The sequence below is a fragment of the Sparus aurata genome, chromosome 14 (assembly GCF_900880675.1).
Source record: "Sparus aurata chromosome 14, fSpaAur1.1, whole genome shotgun sequence".
NCBI classification, from domain to species: Eukaryota; Metazoa; Chordata; class Actinopteri; order Spariformes; family Sparidae; genus Sparus; species Sparus aurata.
In genome coordinates this window covers 4,717,168-4,745,077 of record NC_044200.1, presented here as the reverse complement: position 1 = coordinate 4,745,077, position 27,910 = coordinate 4,717,168, and the positions used below count along the sequence as shown (strand labels likewise).

At 42.2% G+C, this 27,910-nt stretch overlaps 2 protein-coding genes across 5 annotated transcripts; one reads left to right on the top strand and one right to left on the bottom strand.

The window, feature by feature from the left end:
• Nucleotides 1–5,094: 5,094 nt before the first annotated feature.
• Nucleotides 5,095–12,338, bottom strand: nfyba (nuclear transcription factor Y, beta a). 2 transcript variants are annotated; one of them, XM_030440295.1, is made up of 7 exons: nt 12,212–12,338; nt 9,602–9,695; nt 9,366–9,496; nt 6,441–6,638; nt 5,963–6,041; nt 5,764–5,843; nt 5,095–5,642 (listed from the first exon to the last, which is right to left on the bottom strand). In XM_030440295.1, the coding sequence occupies exons 2-7, from the start codon at nt 9,693–9,695 to the stop codon at nt 5,610–5,612; spliced, it is 615 nt and encodes a 204-aa protein (XP_030296155.1). In that variant the 5' UTR covers nt 12,212–12,338; the 3' UTR covers nt 5,095–5,609. The 2 variants fall into 2 exon arrangements, with proteins under 2 accessions (XP_030296155.1, XP_030296156.1); XM_030440296.1 differs by lacking the exon at nt 12,212–12,338 and adding an exon at nt 11,912–12,171.
• Nucleotides 12,339–12,558: 220 nt separating this feature from the next.
• On the top strand, nt 12,559–27,313 carry LOC115595619 (thioredoxin reductase 1, cytoplasmic). 3 transcript variants are annotated; one of them, XM_030440294.1, is made up of 15 exons: nt 12,559–12,679; nt 13,533–13,658; nt 15,755–15,827; nt 16,122–16,238; nt 16,420–16,562; nt 18,337–18,452; nt 18,536–18,761; nt 18,857–18,896; nt 20,615–20,712; nt 20,869–20,945; nt 21,035–21,191; nt 21,398–21,505; nt 21,621–21,716; nt 23,970–24,104; nt 25,709–27,313. In XM_030440294.1, exons 2-15 carry the CDS (start codon nt 13,569–13,571, stop codon nt 25,772–25,774), a joined length of 1,542 nt encoding a protein of 513 aa, XP_030296154.1. In that variant the 5' UTR covers nt 12,559–12,679; nt 13,533–13,568; the 3' UTR covers nt 25,775–27,313. The 3 variants fall into 3 exon arrangements, with proteins under 3 accessions (XP_030296154.1, XP_030296152.1, XP_030296153.1); XM_030440292.1 differs by having other exon boundaries at nt 12,648–12,794; XM_030440293.1 differs by having other exon boundaries at nt 12,649–12,860.
• Nucleotides 27,314–27,910: the final 597 nt, after the last annotated feature.

The window sequence follows — 27,910 nt, the reverse complement described above, 5'->3', positions numbered from 1 at the left end:
AACACAGGACGGAAACAGCAAACACAAAACCCAGAAAACCAAGAAAAACCAAGGAAAAGAGACCAAAGCTGATTTTTTTAATAATGCCTGACAAGTAATTGCTCTAAAAGTTGTGTTTCCCCCACCATTAGCAAAAGGCACAGATTGAATAAGTCAGATTTCTTTTAACTGTCTGTGTCTCTGGTTGTTGCGGGTTTATGAGTGAGTGATGAATGACTCGGTTGCAGTTGTCCAGAATGTGATCTCCACTGAACTGCACAATGCCGGGGACAGCCCAGTATCCTACAGATACAGCTCTGCACGCTCCCCGTGACATATTTTAGGAATTTAATAATATCGCAAAAATCCAAAGAATTTGATGGCTAAAGCTCTCAAATGTGGGTGATTTGCTTCTTTTGTATGCAATACCCAATTACAAACAAAATATTTTAGGGTTTTGGATGGTTTGTTATAGCATTAACTTGACTATATGAAGTTATAGCAGCACCTTTAATTAAACAATTAGTCAATTAATTAAGCAAAACTATCACCAAAATGCAACCTAGGCTTTTTTTTGTCAATGTATATGAGTCAAACCTTCGTGTAAAAGCATAATTACGACGAAAGAGGCACTTTTAAGATTTACCGTAGTTTCGTTTTTGGGCAAGCTAATTTTCAATGGAGTGCTGGGGCACTCTTACGCTAGCATCAAAATCGCTATTTTTAAAACACTAAAAAGGCTCGACACAACATGAAACTTTGCTCGTAGTATCACCAGGGTCATTACACATGAACACGAGCATTGAGAACATTGTTTGTGTACACAGAGTTTGCTAAAAAGAAAGTTTTTGGACAACTCACGTTAGCAATGAGTGCTAGTGTCGATCTCAGAATGTGACATAACATGGAGGACAGTTAAGGTGGACCGCTCCTAAAGCTTAGTTCCATATAAATGCACAGATAATTCTTTGTTTTATCATTAGCGAAAAAGAATATCGACCTTGAAGTTGAAAAAGGAGCATCATATATGAAACAATACTAAAATAAAAAAACGGAAAAGTCACATAAGATGTTGCGTGGATAGTTGTTGCCAGAAGACAGTAGCATTCCACCTTAACTCTTGTCCAAGTTAATTTGCATTCTGAGAGTGATACTTCTCGGCTGCCATGTTGAACAAGCTACCACTAACGTGAGTTGTTAGAAATACTTTTTTAGTAAACTCTGTGTACACAAACAATGTTCTCAATGCTCGTGTTCATGTGTAGAGACCCTGGTGATACTACGAGCAAAGTTTCATGTTGTGTCGAGCCTTCTTAGTGTTTTTAAAAAAATGATTTTGATGCTAGCATAAGAGTTCCCTTAGCACTCCATTGAAAACGAGCTTGCCCGAAAAAGAAACTATGGTAAATCTTAAAAGTGCCTTTTTCGTCATAATTATGCTTTTACACGAAGGTTTGACTCATATACATTCACAAAAAACGCCTAGGTTGCATTTTGGCAAGAGTTTTGCTTTAAGTCAATTTCATTTAAGATTGTATGATTAATATTTTGTTTACTTGTGAGCCATTTTGTTCCCTTTAGCGGGCAATGATGACTGCCCAGAGTCTCATCATCACTGTCAGCAGGGTCGCCGATAGTCTTGTGCCCACTCCTGGAGATTATTTAAAGGGTTGGAGGGGTCTTTTTGGGCCCTCCCATGAGCCAGGGCATAGGACATGACCCAGGCTGAGGTAATTAGCATAAGAGTGGCTGCTAGGTCAATTTTATCACCTTTGGACAGAGGCAGGCTAGCTACTAGCTTAGTATACAGACTGTTTCCAGTCTTTGTGCTAAACTAAGCTAAGCCATCCAGCTAAAAGCTCCAATTTGATATTCAATGGATAGACATGACAGTATTATCAATCGGAAGATAGCAAATAAGTGTATTTCCCAAACTAATAAAGCAAATTAAACTTGATCCTAATGATCCGGTCTCCTTAAATAAATAAATGTCCAAAGGGTGCCTTAAAGCAATTGGAAAGCTTCTTACATTGACGCCATCCAACTGAAGTAGCAAATAGAAGAAACTCCCTATGTAGATGGCTGAAGTCTGTGCCAGTTTAAACCAGGATTTTCACAATTTGCCCGTAATGAATGTGATGATATGTTTTACCACAAGGGAACAGTGTTTCACAAACTCCCAAAAAAGCGATGACCTGATCTATGAACCCTTAACTTATCTCCAGCTGGCATTTGCAGAAACTGGGTGAACAACATCAGGTGGGAATTTCCATGTAGAGTATCCAGTCAAGGTGAAGTCACACTGAACTAATGAGATCTCTGTATGATATATGGCCCTTTATCCTCTTGTATCTCTCTGTCTCATCCTGGTTTGTGTAGGTGATGGTGTTTGGGTTGGCAGACGGTGTGCGGAGAGGACATACAAGGACATATAGAGTCAGCGGCTAAATGCTTGTAAATTGTGTCCGTCTGGCAATGATTCATTCGCTTGCTTCTTTGGCCGGACACCAAGTGTAATCTCAGTAAGTGACACCGTTGAGAAGGCTGGCAATTTAAAAGATTCAAGTGAATCACCACCACCCTCTTATAGTCTGGATCGTCTTACCTCTCTTGTATGTTTTGGGTTGAACATTGGACGTGACTGTGGTTTCAGGCACATGACTACACAGCCATAGGTGTACATGAGCCGGCCGAAAAAGTGAGTGGAGGAATGAAAGGGTGGTGAATCCGGCCCCTCAGTGACCTGCCTGCCCTCCTCATCCAGGATGGAGGGTTGAACTCTGGCTTTCATGATGGCACGCTGCACTGCTGCCGCCTCAGGTGTGTCTGTTTTCTATTTGTCTGAGATCTTTCCTTAATATCATGCAAAAAACTCACTCAGATTTTTTTATGCAATGTTAATGTTTTGAGAGGTGTTTATAAATCGTTCATAGTATTTCACTGATTTTCCTGTTACTATGTTTTTTGTGCATTTCGCAATTTCTTTGAATCATTTTATAGTAAGTGAGGTCTGTTGACTATTTCGTTTTAAAAGAGCTAAACTCACGGAAACACACTGTGTCCGATACACAATCTATCTGTTCTGCTTATTTAAATTATTTTATTCATTCCATTTCTTTTATTTCACCCAATTTATTGATTTGTATCATTACCTCCAACTACTTCAACTATTTCATGCAATTTATTTTTTGTCATCCTTTGTATTTGTAATTGTATTCTTGCTTTGTTTTGTCAAAGCACTTTTTAAACTCTGTTTTTAAAAGTGCTACACAAATACAAATAAATTTAATAAAAAATGTGGCCGTTGCACCGTAAAAGCGACACACAGACTGGACCTTGACCATACAGTTGCAGTCTTATTTTTTGTTTCTTGTGACCGCAAAGTCTCCCTCAGAAGCTTTGTTCCTCTGTCCATGTGATCAGCAGCATACTTAAGTTGAGCTTTACGGTGCTAAGTCTGGGGCAAAGACTTCTCTCTTGCACAGCAGCCATTTTCAGTTTTTTATGTGTCAACAGTTTGTTTGGCAGGCTTCTGACTGGCCAATAAGGCCTTACGGTGGACGTTATATCGCCATCTGTTGGTTTGGCGTGCGCTTGAAATCACTAAATATTCGTTAAATACCGTTGGTGTGGATGGGAATGTTTTTGAAACCAGAGGAGGAAAAAACAATGTTTTAAAGATACCTATGTACAAGTGGAGAGAATGCCCATATTAATGAAACTGCATACCACATTTTCACTGCTACCTTGAACTGGAGCAGACTGACAAGTTCTTATGTATCCTTCTGATCTTCTCGGAAGACCCGCCCAACTCAGCATCTAATTGGTTGGCTTTGTTGGTTATTAACACACACAGTAACACAGTGCATTTTCATGCAGAGATTAAGATTTAGTTTTGCAGCAAAACACTCTGCGAGTCGATTACTGAGTGCAGTTACAAATGCTCAATTCTGTTCTTTTCCCTGTCAGCTCTCAATAATAACTGTTATAAACTGGTAGGCAAGTCACACATGAACTTCGATTGCATTTCCATGGAGTAATAATAATACATTTTCATCCTTGAGCTGCAGAACTCTACTGCACTCGGTAATCGACTTGTCAGGGCTTCCCCAAAACGAGCAAGCTGCTGCAGGAGAGTGGTGAGTTGTGTTCTCTTTTCACTAGAAATCCGGCAAAGCTAGCAGATGTTTTCTTGTTGGAGGCATAGACTGCAGCGTATTGTTACACGGTCTTTTCAGAGGTTGCTAAAACTACAAAAGCTAGCGGTTGAAAAACTTGATTTCCCGAGGTAGGGTCTTACTCTGTGTCACAGTGTCTTAGACCATGGCTTAAACTTACACCGGCATATCCCTTTAAGTGTCTGTAGAGCAGACAGGAGGGTTGCTGCCACCCTGCCTGTCTCCCCACCTAACAAGCCCAGAGACTTTGCAGCTGCAACATTTAAATATTTGTATTTTTTCAGAGTCACACTAAACTTCTTTATCAGCCTACGTCAGTATGTTTTACCTGCAGCCTCTGACCTGCAGTTTAAAGAAAGTTTGAGTGTGCTTCCTGCTTATACTTCAGTAGTTCCAAGCATCTCTCTGGTCGGCTCCTGACAGCACACTCAGCACAGTGCTGGCCCTGGGCCAGATTAAAAATTGGGCCCCCAAATTGCTTAACTGACTGACAAAATCAATCTCCAACCAACTGGTTCATAAACTTTCAAGGGGCCTTAGATGTGCTTTTTGTTTTCAGATTTGAGATTTTCCCCTTTTTAATTTTCAGATTTTTTTTTTATTGATGATTTATTTTTATTTCAGATTTTTTTATCAAACATATAACCATATAACATTAAACAACGTGTACAACGCTACAATCACATTTTTATTGGGGACCCAATATATTTCCCTGGGACTCACTCAAATGACCAACTGTTGGTCCTGGGGACTCACTATATCCAAAACCTAGCAACATCACCAACATCACTACATCTACTGCCTTACCTTCAACACAACTATAAACGATCAACTCTCTCTACAGGAGGAAAGATATGGCTTAAGCTTTACTGAATATGAAGTTATGCGCACTTGGATTGTTCGATGCGATAAGATAAATTAAGGTGAACTTCAAACATCGCTTTTGAATTTTTATTCAAAGGATTTACATAACATTAAAGCACATGGTAAATCGTGTGAACTTACAAAAGAGCTGCATGATCTGATGTGACAGTATCAACGTGGCTTCTCAAACAGAGAAGGCGTTCAGAAATAAGCATTCAATACAACACTTCCCCCATGCCCCCCTCCCTGCCCCAAAAGAAGAAAATGCATAAAAGCAAACACATTAAACAAACACACACACACAAAAAGAATTCCACCACTAAATAATGAATAAGACTAGCCTTTAAAATAAAGCCTCAATTTCCCAGCTGGTCTGGATGCACTCCAAAACATTTGGTACCTCACAACTAGAAACTACACTTTCTACTGAACAGGTAGTGATTTCTCTGTACATGAGGGTTTCTGCAGACGCCTCTCCCCCTCCTCCCTGTCCGTCCGACAACCTTTACCCTGTGGCGAGGTCAGAGGTCATCCGGCGAGCGTGGGCCTGTATGGAGCCGCTGTGTTCAGGCTCAGGGTAAGACCTCGTCATGAAAACTGGATCTGCTGTACAGTGGGAATCTGCAACACAGCCACAGAGTTTAGTTGCAGATGGTGTGTTTAATATGTAACGTATTTATAATCCCATCCAGATCAGTGTATTTCAACCAGTGGCCTGCTGCTGCCTCAGTGTGTATCTTACCTGTTGATATGAGGTCGTGTACACCATGACGTTCTGCTGCTGACCATCTGCTGTGATAATCCCTGCTGGCAGTGGATTTGCTGCTCAAGAGAGAAATTGTTGTATATTAATGAGACTGAACCTCAAATGTAAAACGCAATACAATCATTATGAGCTATGTGTCAAAAGAGGCGGAATGAAAACAAACATTAGCACTTACTGAAGCTATCCTCTGTGAGATCCTCTCCCAGGCTTTCTCCCACAGCCACCCCTGGAATCCCCTTCTCCCCCTTCATGGCCTGGAAAAACAGCAGACAAGCAGAGAACATCACACATGTGAGCAATGCGACATCTGGAATTTGTAACAATGTGGTGAGACTACAAGCTACACTGACTGAAAATATACAGCATACTAATCTAAAAACCAGCAGTGTAGTCATTTAAAAGCAGTATTTGCTTATTAAAATTAGAATTTTGGCCCAGAATTGATCAAACTGGTTGACTTCTGAGCGATTATTAGACTGGAATCAATCTGGCAACACTTCATCAAACCTAGACAAACCTGCAAACAGATAACCTGAGAGGTATATAAACATGACCGAAAGATTAGAGTCTGAGGATAAAACATTTAATATAACAAAGTGATGTCATACTATTCCGTGTCTGCGTGGTCACTTTACGCGGTCATTTTGCCTCACCTCTCGGAACTTCTGCAGGTAGAGCTTCAGCGGCTCCACGTACATGTCGAAGCCCAACGTGGACATGGCGAAAAGGATGTCCTCCCCGTTGATGGTCTTCCTCTTCTCCTGGTGGCAGCGCTCACTTGCCTCTGATGTGATGAAGCTGATGAACTCGCTCACACACTCTTGCACACACTCCTTGGCGTCTTTTGCTATCTGTGGAGGACAGAAACAAATTACAGAGCGGTGTCTCAAATTAAACGGCCTCGTGCAATAAATATGTTTGTGTTTACACCAAAAACTGCAGGACAACTAAAGGAATAAGACAAAAAGCTGACATTCTTCAACTAAACACATTGTGTGTATACTTGAGCTCTAAAAACTACATTTAACATATTTTTTTCCTTCCCTTATAAAACATCCTCTTTTTTCTGTCTTTTGAACCCAACATTGTTTACAGCCATCTTTATTTGCAGGCAGTCTTCTTCTTTTTTGGTGCATTGCTGCTATCTTAGTCTGTAACTTCCACCTGTCAATCAGCGGAATAGTGTGAAACAACTGACAGGACTGTGTGTGCAGGTGACAAACAAAACACGAACACAGTCGAACAGTAAGTTATGCATTCAACGCTCTCCACAGTTGGGTGTGCCAGCAGATAAGCCAATCGTTGAGGTATGTGCATCTTAGGGACTGGCAGTGTGGAAGGACAACATACTGTTAGAAATGACCTTGAAAGGCAAACTTCCTGTGGTCTGCGTCTATAGAAACGTAGGCATCTTTGAGATCAATTGAGGCAAATGATTCTCCTGCGTGATGGTGATGGTCTGAAGGATGAGGTCTGCGCAGAACAGTTGGGATGAAAGCAACACAGATGCCTGTTCAACCTCCGTAGGATTTGACAAATCATTTGGGATCAGAAAGTAGGTTGACTAAAATCCATTGAGTATGTGCGTCCACTAAGGCGATAGACTTTTTTTGTCCAAGAGTCTGGCTATCTCTTGTGACAAACACAAGGCAGTCATGGGGTCTGCTCTGCTTTTCCTTTGGCCTGTCTCTGCGTTTCTAACGCTGTTTGCGGGAAGCAGAGGGTAGAAGGTCACCTCCAAACAGAAGGCCCTCCATCTGATGCATTCTGTCTTTTCTTGCTGCAGTTAATACATGGGTCAGACAGGGCCTCCTTCAAAAACAACTCAACCTCAAGCCGAGCTCCACAAGCGGCACACAGCAGCATTATATGAGTTTTGTAAACACAATAAGGAGTCAAGCTATGAAAACTGAGTGAGCACTGTGACTAAACCGCAGGACATGAATCCGACTTACAACACAATACAACCAGAGAAACAAGTAGCTCGCTAGCTAGGCTAATGCAACCAGCTGCTAGCCTGTTTGTCTCAATTGTATATGTAGCCAGGTGATCCCAGAGAGAACTGCAGCTAGCCAGAACAAACAGACACACCTACAACCAGTTAGTTAAGCAGCTAATTAGGCTACTCAAACTGCTACTAGCCTGTTTCCCTGATTAGCGCCTGTAGCCAGGTAATCCAAGCGAGAACTGCAGCTAGTCACAGAAAATGACTGAAATGTCCAACAAACTCACAGTATTTTAATGCAATTCAAAAAAGTGAGCCAGTCAGGCTAATCAAACCTGCTGCTAGCTTGTTCAACTTGATGACAATATTAACTTAACCAAGCTTGGCTAGGAAACCCAGGAGAGAACTGTGGGCTAACCACTGAAATCTACAGGAAACCTATAAATTTGAGTGACACCACTTTTTCACCCAAATTAGCGGGTCTACACATCCTTGAACAGACTGCACCAGACTGCAACATAAAATATAAAAATATAAAGTATAAAAAAAATATGTACAAGTGCAATTTAGTGGGTTCACCTAGGTCTTTAGATAAGATCAAAGCTGAGCCGCGCAGAGGTGATAAAAGCCCATGTCTACAGCAGAATGTACACATTCCCATTGCACACATAACTCTGATCTTAGCGGGTTTAAGTGGGATTTCTGATCACTGGAAATGGGGTATGAGGGACATGTAGGCTACGTACAATCAGGACTTTGTGACATCATAAACAAGTAGTTTGGTAGCCGGAAACACCGTCGGAGCTGCTGATGCCTGACGCACCGCTCTTTCGGAGACAGTAAACTCCCAGCGCAGCCGGTCTCACCCTGGCCGCTGCACCGTGCGCCTGCGGGTTGCATTCTCCTCCGAGAGAGGGGGGGGGTCAGTGTCAACGTTTACCTCCTCTTGTCTAGCCGGAGGGCAGAGGGACGGCGGTCATGTCTATGTTTACGTCAGACAAAAATGTACCATGCAGTCCCAGAAACAATGGCACTTTCTCAGCTTAACTATGGTTGCACTATTTTATACCTAAACACATTGAGTACCTTTGTTTACATTTCAATTCAACCTAGAACTTCCTAGAGGAAAGATTTAGAATTTAAGATGACTTTTTTTTAATTAAAAAATTATCAACAGGTACTCTAATGAATTATTTGTTTATTACTACTTATTACTGAATCGATATCGAAGCATTTAAGTCAATATTGAATCGAAATCGATATTGAATCGAATTGCGACCTAAAGAATCGAAATCGAATCGAATCGTGAGGTTCTTAAAAAGTACCCAGCCCTAGTTGATAGTGTTTAGGTTTTCACGTATGAGACAAGAGCAGATATAATTTTAAGAATTTTAAGAATTTTAAACTAATTAAATATCTCACATGTCTTGAGGGGAGAACGTTTACCTCGGGAGTGTACTTGCTTTACAAAATGAGTAAAACAACCTGCTGCTATTTTGAGAAATGTAATTTCTTGCTTCGATGCACCAATTTCCCATCTTATTGAATGTAATGCAAAACAAGCATATATAAAATATTCCTAATAAAACTCCTGCTAGAGTATTCCTGCTCCTTTCCTTTTTTTTTCACTCACCTTTCCAGTCTGAGGAACAGCATTCTTCATGATGCGAGCCACATTGGCAATAGGAAGATAAATGTCCTGCTCCCTGAAGTTCTCTTTGATACCGCCGTCGTCATGGTCACCCATTCCCTCCTCTGCATCATCTACACAGAGCAAACACACACACAGGATCAGCTCTAAGTAATGAGAGCTACAAAAAACAAACAAAAACAAACACGAGGGGTTGTTCTTCTTTTGCTGCTCCTCACCATCTTGAGACTGAAGTACATAGTGACCAGATGCCATGTACTCCCCAGTGATGCCCAGCTGGGAGGCGTCGGTGGTTGAGCTGTCTCCGTCCATCTGCAACAAAGACGGTCTCGTTTAAACATATGAGGCTACAGAAATATACACCTGACGTCTGAATATACTAAAGCATCTATAATTAACCCCATGGAATCACACGTCTTACTTGACAATTATTTACAAAGCTTCCTCCCACACACACACGCGCGCGCACACACACATACACAGGAAGATTATAGTACTGAGACATGTCAATCGTGGGTGTATGGCAAGCTACTCATACACAGAAAAAACACCGGGAAATATGTTTTTGGACAAAAGGTGTATGGGGTAGATGCAAATTTGCCTTAGCTGCAATAACAATTCAAAAGACGCTTTTGCACTCTGTTGTATTGCTCTTATGGTCTGGGTATGTATGTCTGTCTTGTGAATCTGCAACGCTTAACAACAATATAAAAATTTAAGATCTACTCGAAATTAGCTCTGGATAATGGAACATTTTAGTGTTTATTCTGTGACTCTCTGAGTTTTTATTTTGTCAATAATTTTGGTTCCCCCCCCAAAAAAGCGTCAGATTTCATTGACTTTTATTGCATATCAATGCGTGTGCATATATGTACCCATATCCCAACAACCCTGACTCATTTTTAGCAGTGTATGTATGCTGACACCATGCAGAAGGATTCAATTCACTCATCTATGATTTGAGCAATGATCTCATGCAAGCTGATAGATTTATTGAGGGAAACTACAGAATGTGTCATTTAAGATTGAACATTGAAGGGACCCCAATTAAATTTCCTTCTCCAATCAATATCACTGGTTGCTGTTGAACAGCTTCTTAAATGTTGGATTTGTTGCTTTTGGGGATGTTGATTGCCATTCAGAATTGAATCACTTAAAAATGTATTAACCAACAATCTAAGATAGCAAGATGGGCCCTCCCCTGAGAGGACATTTCATGGTCTATAATCAAAAACAGCAATTTTACATAACTTTGGACCAACACTATTACAACATCGGTGTAAAAGGATGTTGGACAAGCAGACAAAAAAAAAAATAAATAAACCACCAAAAGGCTTAATAATTACATACTCCAAGGAGGATAAACTACAATCATTAGATCTGGGTTAAGTCGATAGTTAGTTGATGCTCTCCACATTGATCTTACATTCATTCTGCTTGGACGGTGCCCAAAACAGCTTGGGCACTGTGCCTAGACATTTTAGTGGTGAGGAAAACGCTGATACGTAACAGTAAACCGAGTTCTGAGAAATAGCTATAATGTACAACCGCACCAGTTTCTGAACAGCAGGGAATATCCCAATCCTACATACATGTTGGCCCTTTGTACAGCCTCGGCTAAAAAGGTTCATCAGTGAGTGGGCCACAGAAAGAAAGCACAGATGACTGAATCTGCCATTGAACCATTATTTCTTAGTAAAGAATCTTTCATACAATGGCTCGGTAAGTGCATGTAATTAATGACGATGATAATGGGGGCCATACAGGAACAGCAGGAGGACTTCTGGGTATTTAGAGGATAACCATGTCATACCATGACAAAAAATATAAACTACTCTGACACGAACATGCACATTCACCGCTATTAATTCTCTTCCATTTTAAGTTGAGTCAAACAGTGAACCAAGTGTGTGTGTGTGTTCGTCTTGTGCCAGTGTAGTAGTGGAGGGAGGGAACAAGCCACCACAGCTGACCTCGCGATTCATTTGGTCACTGACTTGGCGAAAAAGCGGTTTGGTACTGTGCCAAACGTCGCACTCAAATCACGCACGGTTAACATTTGAATTTGTTTTACGTTTTAGATGATAGACAACGATTCGAAGGACACCGAAACATGACCCCATCTTTCCACATGACACGCAGTTGTGTGTGTGGAGTGTGTTTGCGGGCTCATGGGGAGGAACACTGGCGAGAAATGTTAAGTGTTTAGCACAAGCCTGCGGCTGCGAGCTACCTTGTTACTGCCGTTTACACCATTGCAACTTAAACGGGTAATAGATGCTAGTTAGACCGCTGCAAACCCGCGATAAGGTTAGTTCACGTTAGCCACACGCTAAACACATTGATCTGTGTTTAACGTTAGCTACCGTATGCTAACTAGCAGATGCCAGCCGCGGGTATTGTGAGATGTTTGGCTAACGTTAGCTAATGTTGACTCACGAATGGAACTAGCTAGCCAGTTCACTGCTTAAAAGACTGAAACTAATGAGTTCGACGTGATGAAGAGAGACTGCCCAGCGAGCTATTACCTCTTGTAGTTAACCTATGCAGGTACATAGTGTCCCTTGAATATATTTTCATTGTAAATCCACCGCAACTCGCGCCTGCTGAGACTGCGCTGGCCTGTTCTTTGTCGTACGGAGCGGAGCAAGTCATGGCCGGGGCCGAAATGTTAAATTGTAATTTTTAAAGTTTCGCCCGCTGGATACTTCCTGATGAGCAGCCCTCATTCACTCAGACAACAAATAAAAAATCAGACAGAGACGGACATTTCCATTCGAGCTAACGAGAAATCGGTTAGCAATCATTGGCCGGAGCCAGGCACAGACCTGCAATGAAGCCCTGGTTGGTTACCTTCCTGAGACGGCTGTTTGGTTGGACAGAAAATGGCTGCGAAAGGACCAGTCCCAGCGCGGAGCCACGGCTGCACTACCGCATCTGGCCGGCAGAGTTCCGTGCTGCGTTCAAGGACTCGTCGCAAGCTCCGGAGTGCGTTGCACAATAGCAACAGTGGCCACAATGTAGTAAGAAGTGGAATTGTAAGTGTGACTTGTGTGGTTGATTGAATGGGTTAAACGACTTTGAGCATTAGTTAGTTCAATGACCATGACTGAGCGCAGAGTAGCTGCATTTCGAGACGTCAGCCTGAGGGCAAATGCACACCGGTCGGTCGGAATCGCAATAAGTTCCAATAATTCCCACTTTTATGGCAGCAAGCGAAGGCCTCTCTTCAATCCTACAGGTTTTCCCGCAAATGTTCTACCCTCCCTCTGCCCGCTGAGGAGACTCTGCCCAGGGTGATTATTTACTAATCTTTTCAGAGGAAACACTGACACTTTAGGCACCTGAAGTGCTGATCCGGAGGATCACTCAACACAGAAAGCCAATATATGCCCATCAAAGTAAATCAAGGCGAGTTATAGCAAACTGTTCAGAGAAGCGTTGACATTTCACCACTCATTTTTTCACAAAAACAAGGTAGGCTGTAATAACCTGAACAGCTTCTCCAGCCATCCAAAGACACAGTTCACTGGCGATTGTAAAGCATCGGTGGGTTTCATATAGTTTACAAGTGGCTGCTGTGCTTAAGATAGTCGTTAAGTGAAAGTTTTAAGAACGCTGTTTACCAAGTCCCCGGAGAGCGGTTTTAGTTACGTTGTTGTTCGCGGTTTCTCCACGAGATGTCGCCACATCACCGTGACAATAAGAAAGGAAATGAACCTGTACCTGTTCTGGACATCTGAGATATTCATAATTTCCCACGTTTCTGTCTCACTCTGGCCAAAACACACAATTCTTCATGAAAAGTCTAAGCTCAATGTCAGTTATCAGTTATTTGATTGGATTGCACATTATGTAATGTGAACATGTTTTAATGTTTTCATCTGGGGGCCAAAGTCTTTTTTTTCCATCCTGCTTGGAAACACACAAAAAAAGTTGCAAAAAAGCAACTTCCTGGTGTAAATAATAACATTTTGAGTTATGAAATTCTTTTTTTTTCCTTCCCAAAGTGTAAGTTTTGCCAGTCAGAAATGCTGCATCATTTTACGACATCCAGTGCAACCCACGTCCAGCCTACAGCCAGAGAGGTCAAAGTCCCTCCTCACTGAGGGTGTTTTTGGCGTTGGTTTTGTGTGTCTGTGCTTTTAGGATTAACAGCAGAGGAAGGTTTCCAGTGTCTGAATCATGGACCCGCCAACAGGGTCGTCATCGGAGGATTATGACTACGACCTGCTGGTTATTGGAGGAGGGTCAGGAGGCCTGGCTGTGGCTAAGGTCAGTGCACTCAGTTCTAACTAAGCTCTGCAGCCTTTCGGGGTATTTACAGTACATGGATTTGTTTCCTGTTATTCAAAAACAATATTTTTGTGCCTTCTTTTTATTTGTTCTGTATTTTTTTAAATAGCTTTGAGATATAGAGCAAACAATAATATAAGAAAGGAGGGTCTAAAGAAAGGTTAACTCCCTGTGTTCATACACACATTCATATTTACTTTCTTATACACTACATGTATATAGTCTGAGGCATAGCCCAAGAGGAATCTGTGTTATGTTCGTGGCTAGCACACTCGTGTTCTTGTGTTTCTTTCTTTGCGTATCTGTTGCTGTCCAACATTTTGCTCAGTCAGATTTTGACTGGGCACGGCGCAACAAAAATGAACAGCATGCAATAAAAATACACGGCACGTATCCCAAAACAACAGCAATCTGCAAAGGTGCCCTCACAAAGATGTAAAGTGAAATGTGCCTTTTCACGTGTCAGGATCACAGTTTCAGACATGAGTTTAACATCTTCACATGTGATGGGCTATTTTCACACAAACCAAAAAGTTTAAAAGTGAAATTTTAGCTTCTCACTTGTTAATTGCCTACATTCATCTGTGATCGACTTTTTTTTTTAAGGGTTCAGAAGGTTCAAAGGTTCATTAAATCATTTTACAACACGGGGTTAAACAATGAAAGCAACTGTAAGTCCCTTTATGATGCTACTTTTATGGCGGTGTTGAGGATGAGTTCAGGAGCCTCACAGCCTGAGGGAAGAAGCGGCTCTGTTGTCTGATGGGAGGACTGTGTCTACTTGGTTGGGTGATAACTTGTAGCATGTCTTGCGCGCCGTCTTTGAACTCTTCATCTTCATCTCAACCACACACCTGTAAAGTTTCAACCTGTTTCTTGCAAGGCGTTGACGCGGTGACAAAATCTGTCGTATAAACAGACGTATGAACACGACGTACAAAACACCCGACAAAGCTTCTTTGTTCATTTCTGCTACAAAAGGTGTCTTCACAACCGCAATGTGAAAACGGTGTAACGGTGGCGACGAGGTCTCCAGTAGTGATGAACCTACAGAGAAAAGCATTTTACAATACATACACAGACTGATGGCTGCCATGCAAGTTGTTGGGTTCAGTGCCTCGCTCACAGATACAGAACCGATGGAGTGGGAGTTGAACCAATGTTCCCCCTGATCGCTGAGTGACCCGCTCTAGCACCTGAGCCACAGTTTCAGCACATTGTTATAAGCGGTCTTGTCACAAGTTTACAATTTGATTCACTCTCAGTTCTCTCATAGTGTCTTTTCATTTGCTCCACAGCAGCTGGATGTGTAGATTGGCAACGGGTTTGTCAGCAAGTTTCCCCGTATCGACTCAAATAGGGACGATATGTCAAAATCTGTCTCTGCTGCCCCCACGTGTCCAGAAAAACAATTTTTGCGAGCGATTCCAAGCTATTTCTGTTAATCTGCCATAGAGTTTTATCTCACTGTGTTTTATATAATTTGATTGACATAGTGGCAGTTTGACATTAGATAACACTGCATTAGCGATATGCTGTATATAGATGCTATGGGGGAGAAGTGAAAGGTAATGAAGGGGTCGTTTCTGAGGAGAACGGGTTATCTCAGGGTTATGGATGTCGGGAGGGTGTTTGTGCAAAAAGCATGATAAATGATGAGGGTTTGGATCCAAATGACTTTTAGGTGGGATTTCAAAACTGTTCAATTATTCATATTCGCATTTCATGTGGTTTTAAGTTACTCTGCATGCATGTAGCATGAACCTGCTGCGCTCCCATTGGTTAGACTCCAGTCCGCCAACTCAGCCTCATAATTGCTGCTAATCTGGTCAGTGAACGCACACTTTTCCAAAGCACAGCTCAGATAATTATCATATTAATGGGCTTTATGGTAATGGGATGATCTGCGATCGGCTCTAGAGGAAAGTGGAAATGAGATGAAGGGGCAGGAGCGCGCGTTGTTGAGAGGGACGAACGCCTAACCCGCTTCAATATTTAATTTCTCTTCTTTCTCAGCTGAGGCCGGACTCCGTCACTCTCATTTATTCTGTTTTGCTCTCCTCCCGCTCCTTTAGGAAGCTGCAGGGCTGAGGAGGAAGGTGCTGCTCCTTGACCTCGCGGCTCCCTCACCAAGAGGGACCAAGAGGGGTGAGTGCTGAATTCAGAAGTCTGAAGAGTCGTGATGATTATGAGTCACTTCTCTTCTCTTCTCTTCTCTTCTCTTTTTTTCCTCTTCTCCTCTCTTCTTGAGTTTTGAAGATACATGTCAGATATTGAAATGAGATAACTATTAAAATTATGTATTAGAATTATATTTAATTAGATGTTGTATAATCTTCTCACTTTCTCATCATCTCGTGCCTTTCCTTTCCTTTCCCTACTATGTCTTTTTTTCCTCTCCACTTCATTCTTGTCAACTCTTTTCCTTTCCCCTTCCTCCAGAACTGGGTGGTTCCAGTCTGAACACAAACAGCGTCAGGAAATTTCTCCAGCAGGCCTCTCTCCTGGGAAAAGCAATCCAAGACTCTCAGAAGTACGGCTGGCGGGAGAAGGAGCCCGGTAATACAACAAGAAAAATCATTCGTTTTTAATTGTGGTAATGAAATCAAGCTTTGAAAAACAAATTAGACGTGGCAGCATAAGAATTGGAAATATGACCAAATCAGATATGAACAAATGATTGGCTATGCATAATAAATCAGTCAACTGAAGCACATTTCTAGTGTTTGCTTTGTGTCAGTGTCTCATGGCTGGACAGAGCTGGTAGAGGCCGCGCAGCAGCAGGTGAAGACTCGCAGTGTGGAGCTGAAGAAGGAGCTGAAGCGCTTCGGAGTCTTTTACCTCAGCGCTCGTGCAGAGATAGTCGCGCCCCACACAGTGGAGGTAAACACTTACAAACACATCCAGATCCTGGATCAGGGACACACTGCAACACCAGTACCTTTCAGCAGTTTTGGTATGATTGAGCATTTATAGGTAGTAAACAGCAGAAAATGTACAGAAACGAGGAGTGAGGGGCTGACATGCAATAAAAGGTCCCACCAGCCTTAGGTCTCTTGGCCCCCAGGACTATGTGTAGTCCCAAATAGTGGTGTTGCATCTTTAATCCCTTACTTGTATATGTAGTTTACAGTAGGGGTGTGCCAAAATATCGATTCTACGATATATCGCGATATTTCGTCTTGAGGTACGTTATCGATACACTGGTGCCAAATATCGATATTTAAAAATGTAAAAAAAAATTATTATTATTTATTTATTATTTTATTTTTTTTACATTTATTTTTTTTTTTGGCCCACCACCACAACCCCTCTTCGGAGGACAGCTTTATCTTTATTCAAATATAGGTATACAACCAAATAAAATTTGAATAATGGTTTAAGTAGCTCTGAAACCCACACATATAGATATTTAATGATAGTTGTAGTCAGTGTGTGTGTTAAGAACAGTCACTGTGCAATATACTCTTTGTTTACTTGGCTGTCATTCATGTGAAATTGATTGACAATGTTTTGTAATTCCTGTGAAATGGATTCAGTGCAGTCAATAAATTCTGAATTTCTTCAGTGACACAGATATCGTGGTGTATCGTATTGTATTTGCAATATATCGATTATCGCAGAATCGCTGTATCGTGATATTATCGTTATCGTGGGCAAAATATCGTGATAGTAGCGTATCGCGAGGTACCTGGTGATACCCAGCCCTAGTTTACAGTAGAAGTTTAAATGCATAGTTTTAACTAAGCATCGCCAGCATACAGATGATTTTGAGTACTGCAGTTTGACTTCATCAGTTGCCATTTTGTGCTTAATCGTTTGGAGGCAGAAAACTCCAATTTTGCCCCCCCCCAAAAATAAAGACTAGGGCTATGAATTTCCTTCCAAAATACACATTCAAAAAGTCACACCAGCCATTAAGATCTAAATCAAGATTTACTTTATATTCCTAAAGAGAAGTTGAGCCTTTTCTTCATCGTGTCAACACATTTGTGTTGCCAGTGGAGATTAGCAGTTGGAAAAAGTCTCAGTAGTGTGCTCCTTTTCAGAAAAGCCATCAGCCTGGTAAACCTTCTGCTCACAGTGATCTTAGGCGGAGGAAAAGTGGGTCGTCCAGTGATCCATGCATGCATGTCGAGTTATCCTTGATCAAGATACTGAACCCCAAAGTGCTCCCGATAGAGTGTTGGCACCTTGCATGGCAGCGTCTGCAGTGAGCAGTCAGTAGACTGTAAAAGCACCGTATTTTGGAATTTGAGCACAAGGCAGATAAGCCGAAGCGTTGAAATTAAATCTGTTGTTTGCCTGACTGGGTAAATAAAGCAAACTTTAATGCTGCATCGGATCTTAAATTGGTCTCTGACTGACTGGAGGGAAAACAGAATAAATGTAAAGGACGTTACCATCGCCTCTGACCGATGGTAATGTCCCGTGAAAATAGGTTGGAGGTGGATGTGTGCGGGCGTCTAAGCAAAAATAGAGAACAGCATTCAGCGTGGTGGCTGACTCGAGTTGGAGGTCAGTGGTCAAAATGGGATTAGAAATAGAAATCATAGGAACCACCTCTCTCCTTATGCCAAACACTTGGCCCTTACCATATGGCACAATTTCATCATCAGTGCAATCTGTGCTTTTTTTCACGCTTTTGTTTAATCAGGTGACGGACACGAATGGGAGCAAGAGGCGTGTGACAGCAGAGACCCTGGTCATCGCTACAGGGGACAGCCCTCAGTACCCGGGCATACCTGGAGACAGAGAGTACTGCGTAACCAGGTCACCGAGCACTCAAACACGACATTCTGTTCCCACATCAAAAGAAATGTCGTAATCAAAATAGACTCCCTCTCTCCTCCCAGTGAGGATCTCCTCTCCCTGCCTCACCCCCCTGGTCGGACTCTGGTGGTGGGCGGGTCCGCGGAGGGTCTGGAGAGCGCCGGCTTCCTGTTTGGCCTCGGGCTGCCGGTCACCGTCATGCAGCAGCACGACCTGCTGCAGGGGTTCGACCAGAAAACGGCACAGAAGATAGAGAACCACATGATCGTCAGCGGAGTCAAGTTCCTTTACCACTGTTCACTCACCAAGGTACCGAGTAAGACGAACACAGGGACTGTTGAACTGAATGTCACTTGAATAGGAAAACTTTTTTAATGCTGTCTTGCTTGTGTGTCTGTGTTTAGGTGGAGCAGACTGAAGCCAGCAGTAAGGATGTTGTTTCAGGTACAAGAACTGTTATGTTGAAATAGTAGCGTGATACAAGTAGTTTAGAGGCTAAGCGTGCTGATAGAGCGCTTTATCACTTCAACTGTTCAACTCCGTGTACTTTTTTTGTGTTAAACATTTCCTCAAAGCTAAGAAGAACAGACAATGATGGAAAGTAATTCAATAGATTTACTCAAATGTTGTAATTTAGTTCAATTTTGAGGACTTCTGCTTGACTGGAGTATTTGCTTTTGGGCAACTTTATACTTCACATACCGTCTGGTGGGCACTATTGTACTTTTTACCTCTCTAACTTCATCTAACTTCATTTCAGATTAAGATTTTACACAAACATAGTATAGGTTTATAAGATACAGTGCATTGTTACAGGTTAAACAAGTGGCCCTTACTTTTTTAGCTTGTGGCACCTTACAGTATCTAGCTGAGGCCCTTTCATCCCGTTTCACATTTTTGTGAGTTGGTAGCATTTCCACATTTTCCGTTTCAGCTTTCAAGACGCTTTTCTTTTGTTTCAAAGAGGTAAAGCTACCAAATATTTCACAAAAAGCAAACGTGAGAGAGAAGTACAAAAACAATGTTTCTTTTTCATCTTTTCCATTCACGTTAATTATCTCACTATCCTTCAAATGTACCACTGGACTAAACTATGTAGAGTCATGGTAAAATAACTTCATCAGTATTAACAACTTGTAATGCAATATATAAAAATGTTTCTCACAAAATGAGTACTTTTACCTTTGACACAATCGGTACACGTGGTGATAATACCACCAGCAGTGTACCAGCGTATTTGTAAAATGTGGAACTATACTTTTACCTGAGAAAGTGATCAATAAATGATCAGAGCGCTTCCTCCTCCACCGCTGCCCACAGACGCTTTGATGTCCACCCTTACATGATTTATAGATCAAACTCAGATCACCTCTTAGAAGAGGATCGTTAAAGTTGTCCAGAACCCTGTTCAAAGTCCAAAGATACCAAACTTAACAGACTGAGTAACGGGGCAAAATCTCTATCGAAGTAACAGGCAAGATTTAGAGTAGTCATATAAAAATATGATGCTGTATGTGATGCTATCTTAGTTTAAATCTACTATAAGGATACTTGTAAAATCCCCTGGAAAGTAAGCAGTGTGTGTGTATCATGATATAGCTTTCCACTGTGTCATCTAGCTTTACAGTTTCCCCAAAACTATTAAAAACACGTCAACGGGTCACACTGTCGTACTCGGTCACATGTTCCTTCATCACGGTGAACGTACAAACTGTACTTTATTGTGACTCCGTCACACGTTCACCATCCTGCTGCCCCAAATACTCACTAGAGTTCCTAATGTGGAGTCATCTGCCACTGGAAAAAAAACAGCAATTTCTCATGTTTGAGAAACATTTGATAAAAAACTACAGTGACCAGCTGTTATAGAAACATTACTGAAATGTTTTTAAAGAATGAGATTATGTAATTCTGAGGTGAACATCGAATTGAACTGAATAAGTTTTCAGCAGGAGCCAAATAATCTTGGTGCCACAGACAAAGTGGTGAAGTGGACTTATGAAGAGTTGATTGACTTTTAAAAAGGAATTTTAAGCTGTTGCTGTCATCGCCATAAACAATCACAGCGACTTAAGTTACAGGTGAAATACAGATTTAATCGAGATATTTATGCGGAGCTAGAAGATTAATCAGATACATTTTTTTATTATCTTTATAATTAGATGATTCTGTAGCAACACCGCAGCAGTTTCCTAAGGGGGGACTTCGAGCGACCATCATCTCTAAGGAAGGCCAAACTATACAGGAAGACTTTGATACAGTATGTCATCTATGTCCACTTCACATTTTATGTTCCTCTCCAGTAATTCTCTTGTCAATGTTTCAAAGAACAGTAGAAAGCAGCCTTGCTATCAGATTGAGGACCATGCAGTTCTGTTATTATCCCGCGGATGCTTACCTCCCTCCGTTTGTGCAGGTGCTGCTTGCCGTTGGAAGGAACGCCAATACCAGCGACATTGGCCTGGAGTGTGTCGGGGTGCAGCGCAGCCAGGAGTGCGTTCAGTCCGTCCATACTCACCGTGGCTTCGGTTTGTGCAGCGCGTCATGTTTAGTTAACGGTGTGTGCTTCTGTGTGTGTGCAGCACCGGGAGGATCCTTGTGAACGAGAGGGATCAGACCAGTGTAGATCATATTTACGCCATCGGATCAGTGCAGCATGGACGCCCCTCCGCTACAGGCCTCTCAGTGCATGCTGGGACACTGCTGGCCCGTCGACTCTACAGAGGGGACAGCATCTTGGTAATCAGTTCGTAAATAGTTATGCTGACTGTGAAATGATGCGTAATTTCTCCATGGCCGCTGATTTGTCAGTCTTACAGGGTCCGTATTTTTTTTGGCAGTATTCATTCTGCATGTGTTTTTGGAGCCTGTGTGTCAGCCAAATGTCGCGTACGAGACAATAAAGTCAGAAGCGATTTGAGGCCGATCTAATTTTCCATTCTCAGTGCGATTACTCCAACGTGCCCACTGTTGTGCTCACTCCACTGGAATATGCTGCCTGTGGTCTGTCTGAAGAGAAAGCTAATGTAACATTTGGAGAAGCCAGTATAGAGGTACACACACACACGCACGCACATACGCGTACACACACACATACACACATACACTCACTAGCATACATACTCAAACATTTACCTAAAATCAAATTGTCATCCCTTTTTTTTCTAGGTGTATCACAGCCACTACTGGCCCCTGGAGTGGGAGCTTCCTGGAAGGAATAAAAACTCCTGCTATGTTAAAGTCATCTGCCACATCCCTGACCATGTATGACTTTTTTTTTTTTTTTAAGCTGTATTAATAGATATGTCTGTATGAACAGTAGAGCAAGTAACTGCGTGATGTGAAAGGCGTCACTTGTCACGAACCCGCAAGGAATTTTGAATAGTCCTGCAGTTGCCGTCACCTTTTAAGAAGTGTTCTAGCCGCTTTCAGCTCATTGATTCGGGTTTTTACGGCCCGTTACATAACCGTTCTGTTCACTCTCACTGCTCCCATCATGTTTTCAGAAGCAAGGCTAGCAGAATAGCCACATATTTATCTCAGGAGTCGGTAGAGCCCAAAACAGAACCATATAGATATAGAAGTTAGATTTTTTTTTTTGTCTGGCAAGAAACACAACTCTTGATCAATGTCACTGTAAGGTGCTAATATATGCTAACAGCTCGTGGTGGCCCAAGTCGCCAAACAATCACTTAATACACGTTTTGATACTTGGAATAGAGCTGTTTTTTATTTTTTTATTTTTGGTCCATTAGACCTTATATCTCAGATTGTGTGAACTGGCTTACATTTCCATAAATCTTTGTCAGCTAAGTCTGTTCCAGTGGAGAGCAATCTGCCAATGTTCTCACTTAATGTGTTAGTTTTCTTCCTGTCAGTGGCATTTAACTTTAAATTGTGAGAAGTGATTCATCAGAAAGTATGTTACGCAGCTGTAGCATGATATAATATTGCTCAGAATGACTCTTGATTAGGTATTACTGTGCATTCATTTCCACTGAATGAGGCAACTTTATGATATCTAGACAAGCTGAAGGTCTCCCCCCCCCCCCGCTCGCCTTCATCAGTGTGAGCTTTTTCCATTTCCCTCTGGATATTTAGTCACAACGCCACCAGTTGTGCAACAGTTCACACCTCATTAATCCACCTACCTCCTGTTATATTTTTAGTTCTATCCACAACTGACTCGGCACCGCTTGAGGTAACTGCGTATCAGAATGCATCTCTGCCAAGCAGGTGATAACTGTTCTCTGCTCATTTGCTCTGATTATGTGTGTGTAAATTATACTGCCATCCTTGTCATTTTAATTGGGCTTTATTCCTCGTCTGCAGATAGCGATCACGATTGAATTACACTGCAGCCATCAGAACCACTAAACTAGCTTTTGATGTGATTGGTCTTTATTTCTTTTTAAATGTGTTCTCGTGTGAATAACTTAAGACAGTCTGGGGTCTCATTCTTGGACTTAATGGATGAACCTCAGACATGACAGGAGCTCTGACTTGAACGCAATAAACTTTGAGGTTCATGTGAGCTTGGTCGTGACCCTGATGACTCCAATTCCCATTCGAGCTTGAGAACTCTCTTCGTATGACCGCAGTGATGACTAGGACTCAGTGCATTCAGGCATCTTGAGATTGCTCTGACTCTGACGTAGGAACTACTGGAGACCCAGGCAAGATCTTAGGGACTTGGAACCGTCCTAGGACTTGATAGAGGACTCGGGACAGGATTTTGACGTGATTTTTTTTTTCTCACTCTCACACTGAGTAACTTGGGCACAACTCCAACGTGAGGGCTTTGACTAACACACTGAGGAATTCGGATCTGCGACATGGGAACTAGACTGAGACAGGATATTGTGGACTTAAAACCAACCTCAGTCTTCTGACTTGCTACTTTATCAAGACGTGATTTTTTTTCTCTGATAAACACATTGAGTAGCTGGAACTTAACTTGGCTGTTACATGGATGACTCATATTCTTATTCAGGCTTGAGGAATTTGAACTCTACTAGAACTGGACTCAGACAGCACCTTGGAAATTAGGAAACCAGGCTCAGACATGAGAAGACTTGAGGAAGTTGAACTCTACTTGACTCCGACTCGGACAGTACCACAGGAATTTGGAACCAGGCTCAGACTTAAGAGGACCTGGGATTTGAATCAAGATTCCCACGTAGTGGGTACGACTCAGACAGAACCTCGATGACTCACATTTGGGTTCATTTTTGAGAACAGAGGAACTGTGGCTTGACTTGGATTTGAACTTTGCAACTCCAGAACACGTTTAAAGAAAGTTGCACTCACCTTGGACTTGGACTGACTTTTCAGATCTAATGCTGTTCAGGCTTCGAGTATATGAGACTCCAAGTGGACATAGCCTCGACTACTCAGACTTTAGTCTCAGAGCCTTATATGATATTTGTGCCTCTGAATATCTTAAACATCAAGAACTTAAGAACTTAAGAACTCAAACTCTGGTGGACCTACCACAACACTGCTTTGTCTCAACAGGAGCGTGTGGTTGGTCTCCATGTCATGGGCCCCAATGCTGGAGATATCGTCCAAGGCTTTGCTGCAGCGATGAAATGCGGTCTTACAAAAGAACAACTGGATGCCACGGTGGGCACCCACCCCGGGTCAGCCCAGGTCAGTATCCCCTTTTTCCACACTACTTCATAAAAGCTTTGATAGCTGTTAAGGCACAAAATGGCCATCTGCCGCTTTTGACACCTATCGATTTTTACCTCCAGCAATAACATTAATTCACCGTCACCTCCTTAATGTGCTCTCGCACTCTGCTTTGAGGCACTATGCCGTGAGGTCAGTTTTGTGAAATTACCATGTTCAGTCCTTGAAAAGGGCTCTGCTGTCTGGGGTCAATGCCAGACCAGCAGATTCAAATGAGTTTGCTGCTCCGGATGCTGAATTATTCATGGGCAATATTTAATAAACCTCAGCGCTCACAGTTTATCTCTGTGCAGACTGACCCCACAGTACATGAGCGGGTTAATTCTTTACATTTTTAAACTTAATTAATAAGACATTCAATGGAGAGTTTAATTGAGGTCACCGTTTCTGGCAATGCCAGCTAGGAAGGGGTCTGAGGATATTGTTTAATGGCTAACCCCGTTGGACCGATTGATTAGGTGAATGGATCGCTCCGAGGGAAGGAGGTTTCTGTAATTATGAACTTTCGACTGATGTTTAACAAGCTGGAGCTCAGAGATTTGCTCCCAGATTTCAGACTTGTTACGCTTTTAAGCACGTCTGTGTTTAGCACACATTATGCTGTCACTTTTGTCCTCACTGCGCTGAGTCCTGTTGAAGAGTTTTTGACTGCTTTTAGGCACCCATCATTTGGCTTGTCAGTTGTCTTTTGTTGCTTCATAAAGTCCCTCTGAAAAAGTCCCACCAGACCTCTTTTATAGCGAACAAAGACTGCTGGTCACCATAACATGACATGTATTTCGGTCCGAGTTTGCTATTGTGATGAAGATTAAGCCACTATGTGTAGAGATGTGTGATTAGAGTATCTTCGAAAGATATTCCTTTCGTGCTATTTATCCAGCTAGACTTTTTTGAGTTTGTGTTGTTGAGTTTTTGGAGACATCGGCCACAGGGAGGCTTCCCTCTGTACGCTGATTAGTTCAGCAGGTGTGGTTTGGTAGAAAGAACTGATCCCAACGAGGTCTGTGGATTATCTTGAGTAGACGGGTCATAATTTCTGGAGAGGGACAATTGAGAGGGATAAATGTCACCATTTAGCCATGAGAACTTTATAATGTCATAATATATCAAACAGGGTTGAGTTTACAGTTGTTGAGTGGTCAAAAAACGGAGTATGAATGGGTGTTTTGTTTTTATAAAGATTTGACAATCAAAAACTTGGAGCACTTGGATCTTTTTTCACACTGGCACTGGGAGGAATTTTGCAAATATCACGGGGGCTTTAAGACATCAAGCATATGGACAGTTAACATTTCTTTCTATCTTGCTATTAATTAATTGCAATTTGAAAATGAAAACTCTGCAGTCACCATCTTACAATTCACCATCTTACTCGGGCTTCAGCTGGGATTGAGTTAGGCTTGCATTTTCATCTCACGGATGCTATCAAACGAGAGAATCTGTTTATATTTTCTATGTAGAAGAGGACAAAGTTAACTTTTCACACACTCCCAGCCTGTGCAGGGCAGTACTGCCTCCCGGCGTGTTGACAATCTCTGATAAGGTCTCTCTCTTCTGTCTAGGTGCTCACCTCATTGACCCAAACCCAGCGTATGACTGAGGCGCTGAAGATGCGTGGGAACTGCTGAGGTTAGCCCCCTGCTGCCAGTCACAGTTGCCCATGGCAACCGTGGAAGACAGCAGGGAAGGGCTTTGCGATCACCCCGAAGAGAGATGGCGGCAGGACGGCCAGTCGACCGTCCCATGACATCCTCACCTGAAGCCTGACAGACGGGCGGGCGAGGACCGATGCTCTGCCGCTGACTTACTTCCTGTTTTTGTGCGTGGTTTGTGTCCGTGCTGCTTTTTTAGGTTTGTTTGCATTTTTTATGAACTGTGTGCCTGAAGCGTAACTTTGAAATACAGTAGCATTGATGCATTTTAATGGCCTCCGGCTTTGAGGGAGATAAGATGCTCCCCAAGGTTCTGCCTCCGAAAGCCCCTGTAAGCTTTAATATAGCTGAGTTTTAAAGGCTGCGGGAGAGTGATAAGACTCCGGGATTTGATGCATTTATATGGAGTGAAAGCTCGGGCTTAGACTCTGTGTTTTTATTGCCATGGCACAGGCCTCTGGGGTTTTATAGCCTTAATTTCATGTAATGAACTAGATGAGGATTATGGAATTACCCAAATTAATTGTGTTTATCGGCAATTGCTCTTGCTTTAATTGATGCATATGGTGTCTTTATTGAGACATTAGGCCAGAGTTGGTGACGCACTCTCTTGTTTGCTTTTCCCCCTTTTATATTCTCTCCGATTCAGCGCCGCCAAGCGTAACGACCGTCTTAAAACAACTGTTGAATATTCATGCAGATCGTTACGTGAAGTGTCCCATACAAATGAGTGCGGCGGCCAGAGTGCAGATGTTTCTTAAGCTGAAGTTTATCCCGCCACCTCAACTCTACGCTCTGCAGAGTACAGATGTGACGGAGCTGCTTGTGTAAGTAAGACAGATATCCTAATTAGAAAAAGTGCACAGGAGTGTCTCTTTTGGCGTGTGGCTGAAAATGCCATTAGAGCGTAATTTGATCAAGGCAAAGTGGCAGCCATGACTTTGTGCAGGTCTCGCAGCAAGGTTAGGATGCCGCATAGAGGTCTATCTATCACTGCCTGCTCCTCTTGGACGGCGTTCAGAGGTTTCACTTGACCCCCGACGAGCAGGGTGTGCTCTCCCACCACTAGATGGCACTGTAGCTGTATTGGGAAGATGGTGAACGAAGCAATAATTAGTGCCTTTTGCCATAGCTGGAGAGAAATTAAATAAATGATACAAAGAAGTGCGTGTTGAAAATAATTATTACTATTAAAACTGTTTTGGCATTCATCAGCAACTGTTTTGATAATCAATTAGTTTGAGTAATTTTAAGAGAAAAAAGTCTAAATCCTCTGATTCCAGCTTCTTAAATGTGCTTATTATGGAGCGCCGATTGGCTCGCTGGGTTAAGCAGCTGTTCCATGCACAGAGGCTCTGTTCTCGCTGCAGCGGCCCCGGGTTGGAGTCCTGGCCTGGGGCCCTTTTTCTGCGTGCCACCCTCCCTCTCCCTAACCCCGTTTCCTGTCATCTCTGAAGATGTCCTATCAATAAAGCCATACGAAAGGCCATAAAATAATTACAACAACAATAAAAATGTGGGTATTCTGTGGTTTTTTCCCTCTTGTATGACAGCAAAGGGAATGTCTTTGGGTTGTGCACAAAACAAGACATTAAGGATGATTTGGAGCTTTGAGAAAAAAAAAAAAACCTTTAACTAATCCTTGTACCACCACTACTTCTACTACTACTGCTACTTCTCATACTACTACTACTAAACTCAGTAATGAAATAAAAAAACCATCCTATTGCATCCAAAGTAGGAAGAAGGAACCCTGCTCCTTTGACTTCAGTCACCTGAATAGTAGCAGTGCGACAGTAAAGAAGTGCACTGTTAAAGGATTGAAGAACGATCAAAAACACAGTCAAAGTATTCACTATTCAGGCCCGCTCTAGATTGTTTTACTGGATTTTATACTGTTATACTATACTGTTGGGTAGCTTGTGTATATCCCCCTGGATGGGGCTCTCTCTTATTTTATCTTAATTTGTGACATACTTCTCAAAATGTATCCCAAACACGGTAAATGAATAAATGCACTTAGTTACCTTTCATTATTACTTTCATGTTGCTTTATACGTTTACTCCACGACAAGTCAGGGGGTGATGTATTTGTTTTACTACACAGCACTT